Here is a 14012-nt window from a genome sequence, read left to right as displayed (position 1 = left end):
TTCTGAGGTTTGGTTGGAACACCCAAAGTCCAGTATGTTATCATGTGCTGATGTCTCCGGCTGGGGCAGCCTTCTACTTATAATTATCAAATACATTCAGTCAATCAATTAATCATGTGGCTTCCAAACGGTTTCTAAATGCCAAATCAACTATGCCAATTGTCGAATGCCAAATCCCCCCCTAGCCACCACTCCTGATAGACACACTAGATCTGAGAGGATTGGACAAGTAGCTATACTCTTTATTGTAATGGCTTAATTAATAGCTTCATTTCTGATTGGCTAGGTGGGAGATGTCACCACATTGCTTCCATCCATCTATCCAATCCTCTCTGGTCTACATTAGTGGCTTTGGAGTAAGTTCATTTACAATTCAGACATTCAGAAAAGTCATTTATCAATTCATAAATGGGTCTGTTTGATTATTTAGCTCCAATCTCAATTAAATAGGGGGCTCCCGAGTGGCACAGCAGTCTAAGGCACTGCATCTCAGTGTGCGAGGGGTCACCAAAGTCCCTGGTTCGATTCCAGGCTGTATCGAGAGAATGCACTATATAGGGAATAGGGTACCATAGGGCTTTGGTCAATTGTAGTGCACTATATAGGGAATGACTCTGCAGAAACCAGGGCTCAGACCATTACCCTCCTTCCTGTTCATTAGTGCAGAGGAGGAACCACCAGGCGGGGTTATAGGCATGTGTGACCCCCCCATGACCCACAGACAGCCCACACGTGGCCCTTGACCAGACTCTGACTGAAGGCTACAGATATAAGAGACAAGATTAGAACAAATTGCTTTAGGAGGCAGACTGATATTTGGAACTTGAAGCACTGAAAGGCTGATTTCCACACTGAACTTGTTATACAACATCACAGGAAAGATCAGGACATCGTTTTACTGCATGGCCCTCCATGACCCACAGATAGCCCTTGACCAGACAGACACAGAATAATAGGCTAAGCTATGAACAAGAGCAGAAGGCTAAAAGATTAGAACAAATTGACAAACTTGTAAATAGATATTTATGGCAGTCTGAGATGTTGAAATGAAAGCCAAAACAAAATGTATTACCACTAAAATAACCCGGCTCGACCAGACAGACACAGAAGAACAGGAAGACAAGGAACAGGGTTGGAATAAATTGACATACTTGTTCAATAGAATTATTATTATTTTTTGCTAGCTTTTGGAGGCAGACTAACACCGTACCCAAACCGCCATCGTGCACAAATTGATTTTGTCCCCCAACACCAAACACTATCACGACACGCAGGTTGAAATATCAAAACAAACTCTGAACCAATTCTATTAATTTGGGGACAAAAAGCATTAAACATTTATAACAATGTTGAGTTGTTATTTTACCTGAAATGCACAAGGTCCTCTACTCAGAAAATTAATCCACACATAAAACAGTCAACCGAATCGTTTCTAGTCACCTCACCTCCTTCCAGGCTTTTTCTTTTTTGGACTTTATATGGCGATTGGCATCTAAATCTATTACCATAACGACGACCGACCTCAGTTTGTCTTTCAATCACCCACATGAGGAGATGGCACATGGGTATCTGCTTCTATTAACCAATGTGGCGATGGGAGAGGCAGGACTTGCAGCGCGTTCTGCGCCACAAATAGAAGCAACTTCTATTTTAGCGCCTGGCAACGCAGACGCTCGTTGGCGCACGTGAGCAGTGTGGGTGCGATGGTTGAATAACATGTATGTGTACATTTATTTGGCAACGCGAGCGGTGTGGTCAGCATGTCAGATGTTGAACTTGAAGCTACCAAAAACACATGTTCACATAATTGCAGGTTTCCAGGCTACAATTGTGGTACAAAATCACTGGAAAGCTCAGGACATCATTTTACAGCTTGAAAAGTCGACTTTCCGTTACTGTGGGAATGCGTCCCAGATGGCAACCTATTCCCTATATAGTGCACTACTTTTGACCAGAGCCCAATGGGCACTATAAAGGGAAGAGGAAGCCATTTGGGATACACCCTTGACCTTTAACGATCCATACCCTCGCTGGAGGACTGCTCCACAGGGGGGCTTTGTATCCCCACAACAATGATTGGTCGATTCCGGGACTGACTCTCAAAATACATCCCAAATGGCAACCTATTCCCTACATCGTGCACTACTTTTGACCAGAGCCTTATGGTACTATTTACCCCCACTTTAATAGAGAATAGGTGCCATTTGGGGTGTACAGGCAGAGGGGCTAGTCTAGTGGAAGAGGGTCTAGTGACAGACAGGCACTTGTCCTTAGTTTCACCGAAAACACCCCTTCCCTCCATTTCTCCCTTAAAAGGCTTCTTTAGTTTGACTTTGACAACCCCGAGTGCCGTGCCGAGTGCCGTGCCGAGTGCCTTGCCGAGTGCCGTGCCGAGTGCCGTGCCGAGTGCCTTGCCGAGTGCCGTGCCGAGTGCCGTGCCGAGTGCCGAGCCGAGTGCCGAGCCGAGTGCCGAGCCGAGTGCCGAGCCGAGTGCATTCAATAAGGGAGGTTAGGTGGTACGTCTTACCTACCGAATAAGTGACAATGAAGAAGACAGCTCATTTTCTATCTTCTATCTTGTCTGTCCTTTCCATCCAGGAAATGACAGCTCATGGACTGAGACATCTGTCTGGCTCTGTAAGTAGAAACATCCTACATAGTTGTCTTTGCCTTCTGTTCTGTTCAGTTATAACGGCAGTCGTGCTCTGACTGCTAACTCAATCTTTTGTGTTACCTTGATGAAAGTTATTTTATATCAAATGTTCCGCATTTCATAATGACCTTATTTCTATTTTATTTTAGGAGGCTGAATCAGGAGAGAAGGGCCAGAAAGGAGAAATGGGTGATCCAGTAAGGATAGGATATGTACCAACCTGCTCACAGTGTTCATACGATTTGCCTATAATTAACAAGTGTAAAAGAAAACCGCTCCCCCCTTGTCCATTTAATCCATTTCATTATTCATCCGCTAAACTGATCCTAGATCAGCACACCTACTCTGAGATGCTTCGTGAGTATGGGTCCAGATCAGAGGAAGACTAATATATTGATGTTCACGGCACCAAGAAACAGTTTGACTCTGTGTCAAATCAAATCAAATATTATTTGTCTCATGCGCCGAATACAACAGGCCTTACCGTGAAATGCTTTTACTATCAAGCCTTTAAACCAACAGTGCAGTGCAAGAAGAGTTAAGAAAATATTTACCAAATAAACTAAAGTGAAAAAATAATGGGAAAAAAGTAACAAGAAAATGACATAACAATAACGAGGCGAAATACAGTGGGGGCAATGTAAATAGTCTGGGGGGGCTATGTAAATAGTCTGGGGGGGCAATGTAAACAGTCTGGGGGGGCAATGTAAACAGTCTGGGGGGGCAATGTAAATAGTCTGGGGGGGCAATGTAAATAGTCTGGGGGGGCAATGTAAATAGTCTGGGGGGCAATGTAAATAGTCTGGGGGGCAATGTAAATAGTCTGGGGGGGCAATGTAAATAGTCTGGGGGGGCAATGTAAATAGTCTGGGGGGGCAATAGTCTGGGGGGGCAATGTAAATAGTCTGGGGGGGCAATGTAAATAGTCTGGGGGGGCAATGTAAATAGTCTGGGGGGCAATGTAAATAGTCTGGGGGGGAAATGTAAACAGTCTGGGGGGGGCAATGTAAATAGTCTGGGGGGGCAATGTAAATAGTCTGGGGGGCAATGTAAACAGTCTGGGGGGCAATGTAAACAGTCTGGGGGGGGCAATGTAAATAGTCTGGGGGGGCAATGTAAATAGTCTGGGGGGCAATGTAAACAGTCTGGGGGGGCAATGTAAATAGTCTGGGGGGGCAATGTAAACAGTCTGGGGGGGCAATGTAAATAGTCTGGGGGGGCAATGTAAACAGTCTGGGGGGGGCAATGTAAATAGTCTGGGGGGGCAATGTAAATAGTCTGGGGGGGCAATGTAAACAGTCTGGGGGGGCAATGTAAATAGTCTGGGGGGGCAATGTAAATAGTCTGGGGGGCAATAGTCTGGGGGGGCAATGTAAATAGTCTGGGGGGCAATGTAAACAGTCTGGGGGGGGCAATGTAAATAGTCTGGGGGGGCAATAGTCTGGGGGGAAATGTAAATAGTCTGGGGGGCAATGTAAATAGTCTGGGGGGCAATGTAAATAGTCTGGGGGGGCTATGTAAATTGTCTGGGGGGGAAATGTAAATAGTCTGGGGGGGCAATGTAAATAGTCTGGGGGGGCAATGTAAATAGTCTGGGGGGGCTATGTAAATAGTCTGGGGGGGCAATGTAAATAGTCTGGGGGGGCATTAGATTAAAAGCTCAGCAGTCTTATGGCTTGGGGGTAGAAACTGTTAAGGAGCCTTTTGGTCCTAGACTTCGGTGACTGGAGTCTTTGACCATTTTTTGGGCCTGGATGGCAGGGACTAAGCACGCACCCCTGAGGGGCCCAGTGTGGCAGATGTGTTGTTGCCTACCGTTACCACCTGTGGGTGGCCCGTCAGGAAGTCCAGGATCCAGTTGCCGAGGGAGGTGTTTAGTCCCAGGGTCCTTAGCTTAATGATGACTATTGAGGACACTATGGTTTTGTGTGCACTATGTAGGGAATAGGCTGCCATTTAGGATACATGCAAAACATATATGAAACAGCTGTTGGCAAAGAATCTAATAATCAAATATTTAAAAAAGGATACAAAGTTCAAAGGAGGTCAATCTTTATCGCCGCACATCAAAACAATAGTTACAGGGTTTAGAATGAATGTCATAGACTTCAACAATAGTTACAGGGTTTAGAATGAATGTCATAGACTTCAACAATAGTTACAGGGTTTAGAATGAATGTCATAGACTTCAACAATAGTTACAGGGTTTAGAATGAATGTCATAGACTTCAACAATAGTTACAGGGTTTAGAATGAATGTCATAGACTTCAACAATAGTTACAGGGTTTAGAATGAATGTCATAGACTTCAACAATAGTTACAGGGTTTAGAATGAATGTCATAGACTTCAACAATAGTTACAGGGTTTAGAATGAATGTCATAGACTTCAACAATAGTTACAGGGTTTAGAATGAATGTCATAGACTTCAACAATAGTTACAGGGTTTAGAATGAATGTCATAGACTTCAACAATAGTTACAGGGTTTAGAATGAATGTCATAGACTTCAACAATAGTTACAGGGTTTAGAATGAATGTCATAGACTTCAACAATAGTTACAGGGTTTAGAATGAATGTCATAGACTTCAACAACAGTTACAGGGTTTAGAATGAATGTCATAGACTTCAACAATAGTTACAGGGTTTAGAATGAATGTCATAGACTTCAACAATAGTTACAGGGTTTAGAATGAATGTCATAGACTTCAACAATAGTTACAGGGTTTAGAATGAATGTCATAGACTTCCACAATAGTTACAGGGTTTAGAATGAATGTCATAGACTTCAACAATAGTTACAGGGTTTAGAATGAATGTCATAGACTTCAACAATAGTTACAGGGTTTAGAATGAATGTGATAGACTTCCACAATAGTTACATGGTTTAGAATGAATGTCATAGACTTCAACAATAGTTACAGGGTTTAGAATGAATGTCATAGACTTCAACAATAGTTACATGGTTTAGAATGAATGTCATAGACTTCAACAATAGTTACAGGGTTTAGAATGAATGTCATAGACTTCAACAATAGTTACATGGTTTAGAATGAATGTCATAGACTTCAACAATAGTTACAGGGTTTAGAATGAATGTCATAGACTTCAACAATAGTTACATGGTTTAGAATGAATGTCATAGACTTCAACAATAGTTACATGGTTTAGAATGAATGACATTCAGAAACAGTGTAATAACTTTTCAAAAGTGTGTCACCTGACTGAGTTGGGCCAACTATTGATTACTATTGTGCAGTGGTGGAACAAGGACCCAATTTTCATTCTTGAGTAAAAGTAAAGATTCCTTAATAGAATAAAAGTCACCCAGTAAAATACTACTTGAGTAAAAATCTAGAAGTATTTGGTTTTAAACATACTTAAGTATCAAAAGTAAAAGTCCAAGTATAAATCATTTCAAATTCCTTATGATAAGCAAACCAGAGAGCACGATGTTCATGTTTTTTAAAATGTACAATTAGCCAGGCTCACACTCCAACATTAAAACATAATTAGCAAACCATTTGTGTTGAATTATTCTGCCAGATCAGAGGCAGTAGGGATGACCAGGGATGTTCTCTTGATAAGTGTTGAATTGGACCATTTTCCTGTCCTGCTAAGCATTCAAAATGTAACCTGTACTTTTGGGTGACATGGAAAATATATCAAGTAAAAAGTAAATCATTTTCTTTAGGAATATAGTGAAGTAAAAGTTGTCAAAAATATAAATAGTAAAGTACAGATGCCCCCCAAAAGTACTTAAGTAGTACTTTAAAGATGTTTTTCTTAAGTACTTTACACCAGTGCTATTGTGTGTCTCTTGTGTAAAGACATTGGATTTACAGGATGAGGATAATGGTTTATATGATCCTTTTCTTCAGGGACAAAGAGGACTCCAAGGACCACATGGTTTCAAGGTAACCAGTTCAGTTTAAGTATTCAGATGAAGGACAAGCATTACATACACTTTAAAGGCCTCATCTACACTGATCTGAGTACTGTATAACCTTTGACATTAGGTTTGGTTATCGACACTGATCTGAGTACTGTATAACCTTTGACATTGGGTTTGGTTATCTACACTGATCTGAGTACTGTATAACCTTTGACATTAGGTTTGGTTATCTACACTGATCTGAGTACTGTATAACCTTTGATATTGGGGTTGGTTATCTACACTGATCTGAGTACTGTATAACCTTTGACATTGTATATCATTGTTAAGTACACAATGATAAACAATAAGACATATACACATGATACTGTATATGAGCAGCCTGGAATTGAATAGGAGCCCAGTACACAAAGAAATTATATTTGAGGAATAAAAAGTGATATGTATTACAGTGTGTTTCTAGACTAAATAGAAACTGGGAGTTCTATAAAGTCAGGTTGAATTGCTCTGTTTGGTAGGTTTTCTTTCTTGAAGCCAGACACTAAATAGATTTTCTCAGGGTCTCACTTATTAATACATGTCCTGGAGTAATTATGGAGAAAAACAAATCTAACCTTAAATGGTCTCTCTCTCTCTCTCTCTTTTTCTTCTTTCCCTTCCCCCCCTCTCCCTCTTTTCATTACTGATTTAAAGGGAAGCTTAGGACTACCAGGTCCAAAGGGAGAGCCCGGCCCAGAGGTAAACACCCGATAGACAATCAAACTATCACCAGAGAACACAGTCTCTATCACCAGAGAACAAAGAGTCTTTATCACCAGAGAACAAAGAGTCTCTATCACCAGAGAACAAAGAGTCTTTATCACCAGAGAACAAAGAGTCTCTATCACCAGAGAACAAAGAGTCTTTATCACCAGAGAACAAAGAGTCTCTATCACCAGAGAACAAACAGTCTCTATCACCAGAGAACAAACAGTCTCTATCACCAGAGAACAAAGAGTCTCTATCACCAGAGAACAAAGAGTCTCTATCATCCAACAACACAAGCTGTATGATCCTCTGCCATTGTACTTATTGGTACAGTAGAATGAAACAGTTTGGATTGACACAGGAAACAGAATGTATTACATTGTGTACCAAGTACTCAGATACCCTAGATCACCTTTAGTGCACCTGTAGTTGGTTTAGGCTCTAGTTGAGGTTCCCTGAGCAGCTAGTGGTAATGCAACTCACCCCAGGAACTAGTATCTATATGGCATGACAAGTGCTTAATTACCTCAGGTCAAACGTTTGAGCAATTTATATTGGTCTACAGAAATGACTATCTTAAACTCTATGGACTCTTGGAAGACTAGCCCTTGGGGATTAAAATCCTGATAAAATTCTTATCAACCAGTACGACTAATCAAACATTTGAGGCTGGGCCACCTGTTGACTGTAAGTGGAAGTTGGTCGTTCAATGTAACTACTATAGAACACTTGAATAGCTCCTGTTTTCCTCTACTGCCCTCTGTTACCTAAAGAGGATGGTCAAGCTCCCAAACCAGACAGATTGCTGCAATTCTCACAGCAGGTCAAACACCAAAAGATTGCTGCAATCTGCTTTCTTCCCCTACAGTTTGTCCCCTACAGTCTGGTATTTGGGAATTGGTTCATTGGTCTTATCAATTCTTGATATTTACCCATTTGATTCTTGACAGATATAACTTCTAAATGCCTTTTGAGCTTGACACAACTGTGGAATCCCAGACTATACATTTAAAATAACATAAAACTGCAGGATGTCCTGAAGGGTATTCTGCAAAGTAGGATCAAGGAGTTAGCCAGTAAATATCCCCAAATAACCTTCTTTTTTAAGAAAGGTAAGCTTGAAATGGACTTGGTCTAATTGACTGAACAACCAAAAACACATATACGTTTAGCTTTCTTAATGAACCAGAAAATCAACAGTTATTTCTGGTTATTTATCAAAGTTAGCTGCTTAACTAATTAAACCTACTTTGTAGTATATCCCTCTGGTGTCTAGTAGCTAGTTACAGTCTACACAGTTCCAACACCTCCGAGATGTCTTCTTCTTAGCATCCAACTTCCAACCCCTTTGGCGACCAGAAAGGCCTCCAGAACAACATGTCTTTACTGGGGTGTACAGTTGGCAGCTCAGTAATACAACTCTCTCAATCAGAGAGTGATTGCTAGGGTTGCCTGCAGTTAGCCAGACAGGCAGGTCACCATGGGCCAGGCTGTGATTACTAGAAGAAGGGATATTAGACTCTAACACTTCTCTGACTGTTTTCCAGGGTAAAGAAGGTCCTAATGGACTCATCGGACTCCCAGGGATTGCAGGAGAGATGGTGAGTAAAAGACATGTTACTTAAAAGACATGTGTTAAGTACCGTTTGAACCAGGGGTGTGGTCAAAGACATGTTACTTCAAAGACATGTGTTAAGTACTGTTTGAACCAGGGGTGTGGTCAATTCTATTTCAATTATGGAAGATATATTTAGTTCCTGAGTTGAAATGGTTCCTGAGTTTAAATGGAATTGACCCCAACCCTCCTGAAAGAACAATCTCATCTTCCTCCTTCTCTCATGTCTCCCTGTTCCACTGTTCCCCCAACTACACCTACCAAAGGACAATAAGGAAACACATAGATAAACCGCTGAGGCGAGACGGAGAGAAAGTAAGAGAGAGAAGAAGAGAGCTGATGAAGGCAAAGGGGGGGGGGGGGGGGGTCAGTAATTGAATTTGAGAATGAATTAGTGGGTAGAGGCAGATCGGAGCGTTTTACGTTATGAGGGAGCAGAGGCAGGCATGGACCCCAATCTGTTGCTGCACCTGCTGTACCTATAATGAGTATCTGTCTTTATTCAGAAGCAGGAGAGGGAAAGAGAGGCATTTCATCCTGGAAAAGGGAAAGGATGTTGAAACATGGTGGGCCCGCTGATGCGGAGAGGAGGAGAGAGATAAATGTGTCTGTATGGTAATGGGAGGTTGGGTGTGTGTGTTGAGGGGGCAGTAGTTGTGCGTGTTTGTGTACCTGTTCACATCTATGTGTGTGTGTAGTTGTGTGTGTGTGTGTGTGTGTGTGTGTGTGTGTGTGTGTGTGTGTGTGTGTGTGTGTGTGTGTGAAGACCTGGTTGACAGATGTGTCTCTGTTCTGTCCTCTGTTTCTAGGGATTGTCGGGGGACCAGGGATCACCTGGTAGAGACGGTCTGAAAGGAAACAAGGTAGAGCTTCAAATCAAGTCTTACACCTTTAAGAACAGACCTGCAGGCAGACATTAGACAGATGTTTCACCATCACCGTAGAGGATGATGCACGACTATCAGATTGGATAGCCACTACCTTCCTGTTTTAAGGGGTTATACTGGGGTATAGCCTGTATTAAGGGGTTATACTGGGGTATAGCCTGTGTTAAGTGTTTATACTGGGGTATAGTCTGTATTAAGTGGTTATACTGGGGTATAGCCTGTGTTAAGTGGTTATACTGGGGTATAGTCTGTATTAAGGGGTTAGACTGGGTATAGTCTGTATTAAGGGGTTAGACTGGGTATAGTCTGTATTAAGTGGTCATACTGGGGTATAGTCTGTATTAAGGGGTTATACTGGGGTATAGCCTGTATTAAGGGGTTATACTGGGGTATAGTCTGTATTAAGTGGTCATACTGGGGTATAGTCCTGTAGACTGTGCATGGTGAGCTCAGCTCTATCGTGGCCTATACACACACACCCATCTCTGACAAGGCTGCATGCTACAGACAGACACAAGTGGTTAGGCATCTCTGACAAGGCTGCATGCTACAGACAGACACAAGTGGTTAGGCATCTCTGACAAGGCTGCATGCTACAGACAGACACAAGTGGTTAGGCATCTCTGACAAGGCTGCATGCTATAGACAGACACAAGTGGTTAGGCATCTCTGACAAGGCTGCATGCTACAGACAGACACAAGTGGTTAGGCATCTCTTACAAGGCTGCATGCTATAGACAGACACAAGTGGTTAGGCATCTCTGACAAGGCTGCATGCTACAGACAGACACAAGTGGTTAGGCATCTCTGACAAGGCTGCATGCTACAGACAGACACAAGTGGTTAGGCATCTCTTACAAGGCTGCATGCTATAGACAGACACAAGTGGTTAGGCATCTCTGACAAGGCTGCATGCTACAGACAGACACAAGTGGTTAGGCATCTCTGACAAGGCTGCATGCTACAGACAGACACAAGTGGTTAGGCATCTCTGACAGGGCTGCATGCTATAGACAGACACCAGTGGTTAGGCATCTCTGACAAGGCTGCATGCTATAGACAGACACAAGTGGTTAGGCATCTCTTACAAGGCTGCATGCTATAGACAGACACAAGTGGTTAGGCATCTCTGACAAGGCTGCATGCTACAGACAGACACAAGTGGTTAGGCATCTCTTACAAGGCTGCATGCTACAGACAGACACAAGTGGTTAGGCATCTCTGACAAGGCTGCATGCTACAGACAGACACAAGTGGTTAGGCATCTCTGACAAGGCTGCATGCTACAGACAGACACAAGTGGTTAGGCATCTCTTACAAGGCTGCATGCTACAGACAGACACAAGTGGTTAGGCATCTCTGACAAGGCTGCATGCTACAGACAGACACAAGTGGTTAGGCATCTCTTACAAGGCTGCATGCTACAGACAGACACAAGTGGTTAGGCATCTCTGACAAGGCTGCATGCTACAGACAGACACAAGTGGTTAGGCATCTCTGACAAGGCTGCATGCTACAGACAGACACAAGTGGTTAGGCATCTCTTACAAGGCTGCATGCTACAGACAGACACAAGTGGTTAGGCATCTCTGACAAGGCTGCATGCTACAGACAGACACAAGTGGTTAGGCATCTCTGACAAGGCTGCATGCTACAGACAGACACAAGTGGTTAGGCATCTCTGACAAGGCTGCATGCTACAGACAGACACAAGTGGTTAGGCATCTCTGACAAGGCTGCATGCTACAGACAGACACAAGTGGTTAGGCATCTCTGACAGGGCTGCATGCTATAGACAGACACAAGTGGTTAGGCATCTCTGACAAGGCTGCATGCTACAGACAGACACAAGTGGTTAGGCATCTCTGACAAGGCTGCATGCTACAGACAGACACAAGTGGTTAGGCATCTCTTACAAGGCTGCATGCTACAGACAGACACAAGTGGTTAGGCATCTCTTACAAGGCTGCATGCTACAGACAGACACAAGTGGTTAGGCATCTCTGACAAGGCTGCATGCTACAGACAGACACAAGTGGTTAGGCATCTCTGACAAGGCTGCATGCTATAGACAGACACAAGTGGTTAGGCATCTCTGACAAGGCTGCATGCTACAGACAGACACAAGTGGTTAGGCATCTCTGACAAGGCTGCATGCTATAGACAGACACAAGTGGTTAGGCATCTCTTACAAGGCTGCATGCTACAGACAGACACAAGTGGTTAGGCATCTCTTACAAGGCTGCATGCTACAGACAGACACAAGTGGTTAGGCATCTCTTACAAGGCTGCATGCTACAGACAGACACAAGTGGTTAGGCATCTCTGACAAGGCTGCATGCTACAGACAGACACAAGTGGTTAGGCATCTCTTACAAGGCTGCATGCTACAGACAGACACACGTGGTTAGGCATCTCTTACAGGGCTGCATGCTACAGACAGACACACGTGGTTAGGCATCTCTTACAAGGCTGCATGCTACAGACAGACACACGTGGTTAGGCATCTCTTACAGGGCTGCATGCTACAGACAGACACACGTGGTTAGGCATCTCTTACAAGGCTGCATGCTACAGACAGACACACGTGGTTAGGCATCTCTTACAAGGCTGCATGCTACAGACAGACACACGTGGTTAGGCATCTCTTACAAGGCTGCATGCTACAGACAGACACACGTGGTTAGGCATCTCTTACAAGGCTGCATGCTACAGACAGACACAAGTGGTTAGGCATCTCTTACAAGGCTGCATGCTACAGACAGACACAAGTGGTTAGGCATCTCTGACAAGGCTGCATGCTACAGACAGACACAAGTGGTTAGGCATCTCTGACACGGCTGCATGCTATAGACAGACACAAGTGGTTAGGCATCTCTTACAAGGCTGCATGCTACAGACAGACACAAGTGGTTAGGCATCTCTGACAAGGCTGCATGCTATAGACAGACACAAGTGGTTAGGCATCTCTGACAAGGCTGCATGCTACAGACAGACACAAGTGGTTAGGCATCTCTGACAAGGCTGCATGCTACAGACAGACACAAGTGGTTAGGCATCTCTGACACGGCTGCATGCTACAGACAGACACAAGTGATTAGGCATCTCTGACAAGGCTGCATGCTACAGACAGACACAAGTGATTAGGCATCTCTTACAAGGCTGCATGCTACAGTTTATAAAATACTGCCGGGTCTGTTTCCTCACAAACACAAACACGCTGTGGACTAATGAAAACAATACAATAATATTGTTTTGGGGTGTAATTACCTAATTAACCCCTGTTGTTGTGTGAAATGATTCCAGTGGGGTGACAGATATCCTCAGCTTTAGCCTCTGACTCCCCCCCCCCCCCTACCTCCCACACTGTGTGTGTCATTCATAGTGAAGTGAGGTGACAGATATCCTCAGCTTTAGCCTCTGACTCCCCCCCCCCCCTACCTCCCACACTGTGTGTGTCATTCATAGTGAAGTGGGGTGACAGATATCCTCAGCTTTAGCCTCTGACGCCCCCCCCCCCCCCTACCTCCCACACTGTGTGTGTCATTCATAGTGAAGTGGGGTGACAGATATCCTCAGCTTTAGCCTCTGACTCCCCCCCCCCCTACCTCCCACACTGTGTGTGTCATTCATAGTGAAGTGAGGTGACAGATATCCTCAGCTTTAGCCTCTGACTCCCCCCCCCCCCCCTACCTCCCACACTGTGTGTGTCATTCATAGTGAAGTGGGGTGACAGATAACCTCAGCTTTAGCCTCTGACTCCCCCCCCCCCCCTACCTCCCACACTGTGTGTGTCATTCATAGTGAAGTGAGGTGACAGATATCCTCAGCTTTAGCCTCTGACTCCCCCCCCCCCTACCTCCCACACTGTGTGTGTCATTCATAGTGAAGTGGGGTGACAGATATCCTCAGCTTTAGCCTCTGACGCCCCCCCCCCCCTACCTCCCACACTGTGTGTGTCATTCATAGTGAAGTGGGGTGACAGATATCCTCAGCTTTAGCCTCTGACTCCCCCCCCCCTACCTCCCACACTGTGTGTGTCATTCATAGTGAAGTGAGTTGACAGATATCCTCAGCTTTAGCCTCTGACTCCCCCCCCCCCCCTACCTCCCACACTGTGTGTGTCATTCATAGTGAAGTGGGGTGACAGATATCCTCAGCTTTAGCCTCTGACTCCCCCCCCCCCCCCCTACCTCCCACACTGTGTGTGTCATT

The 14012-nt window shown here is 44.2% G+C and overlaps 1 protein-coding gene across 1 annotated transcript in view; it reads left to right on the top strand.

Annotated features, from left to right (window-relative positions):
• LOC109877320 (collagen alpha-1(XIX) chain) overlaps nt 1–14012 on the top strand; it is a 180759-nt gene that overhangs the window by 124086 nt on the left and 42661 nt on the right. Inside the window, exons 22-27 of the mRNA XM_031817027.1 lie at nt 2599–2637; nt 2803–2850; nt 6535–6570; nt 7242–7286; nt 8843–8896; nt 9720–9773. Of these exons, the coding sequence (XP_031672887.1) occupies nt 2599–2637; nt 2803–2850; nt 6535–6570; nt 7242–7286; nt 8843–8896; nt 9720–9773 (276 nt within the window). The remainder of the gene's footprint in view (nt 1–2598; nt 2638–2802; nt 2851–6534; nt 6571–7241; nt 7287–8842; nt 8897–9719; nt 9774–14012) is intronic.

This window comes from Oncorhynchus kisutch, unplaced genomic scaffold, assembly GCF_002021735.2.
Source record: "Oncorhynchus kisutch isolate 150728-3 unplaced genomic scaffold, Okis_V2 scaffold915, whole genome shotgun sequence".
NCBI lineage: Eukaryota > Metazoa > Chordata > Actinopteri > Salmoniformes > Salmonidae > Oncorhynchus > Oncorhynchus kisutch.
This window is presented reverse-complemented; position numbering and strand designations above follow the sequence as displayed.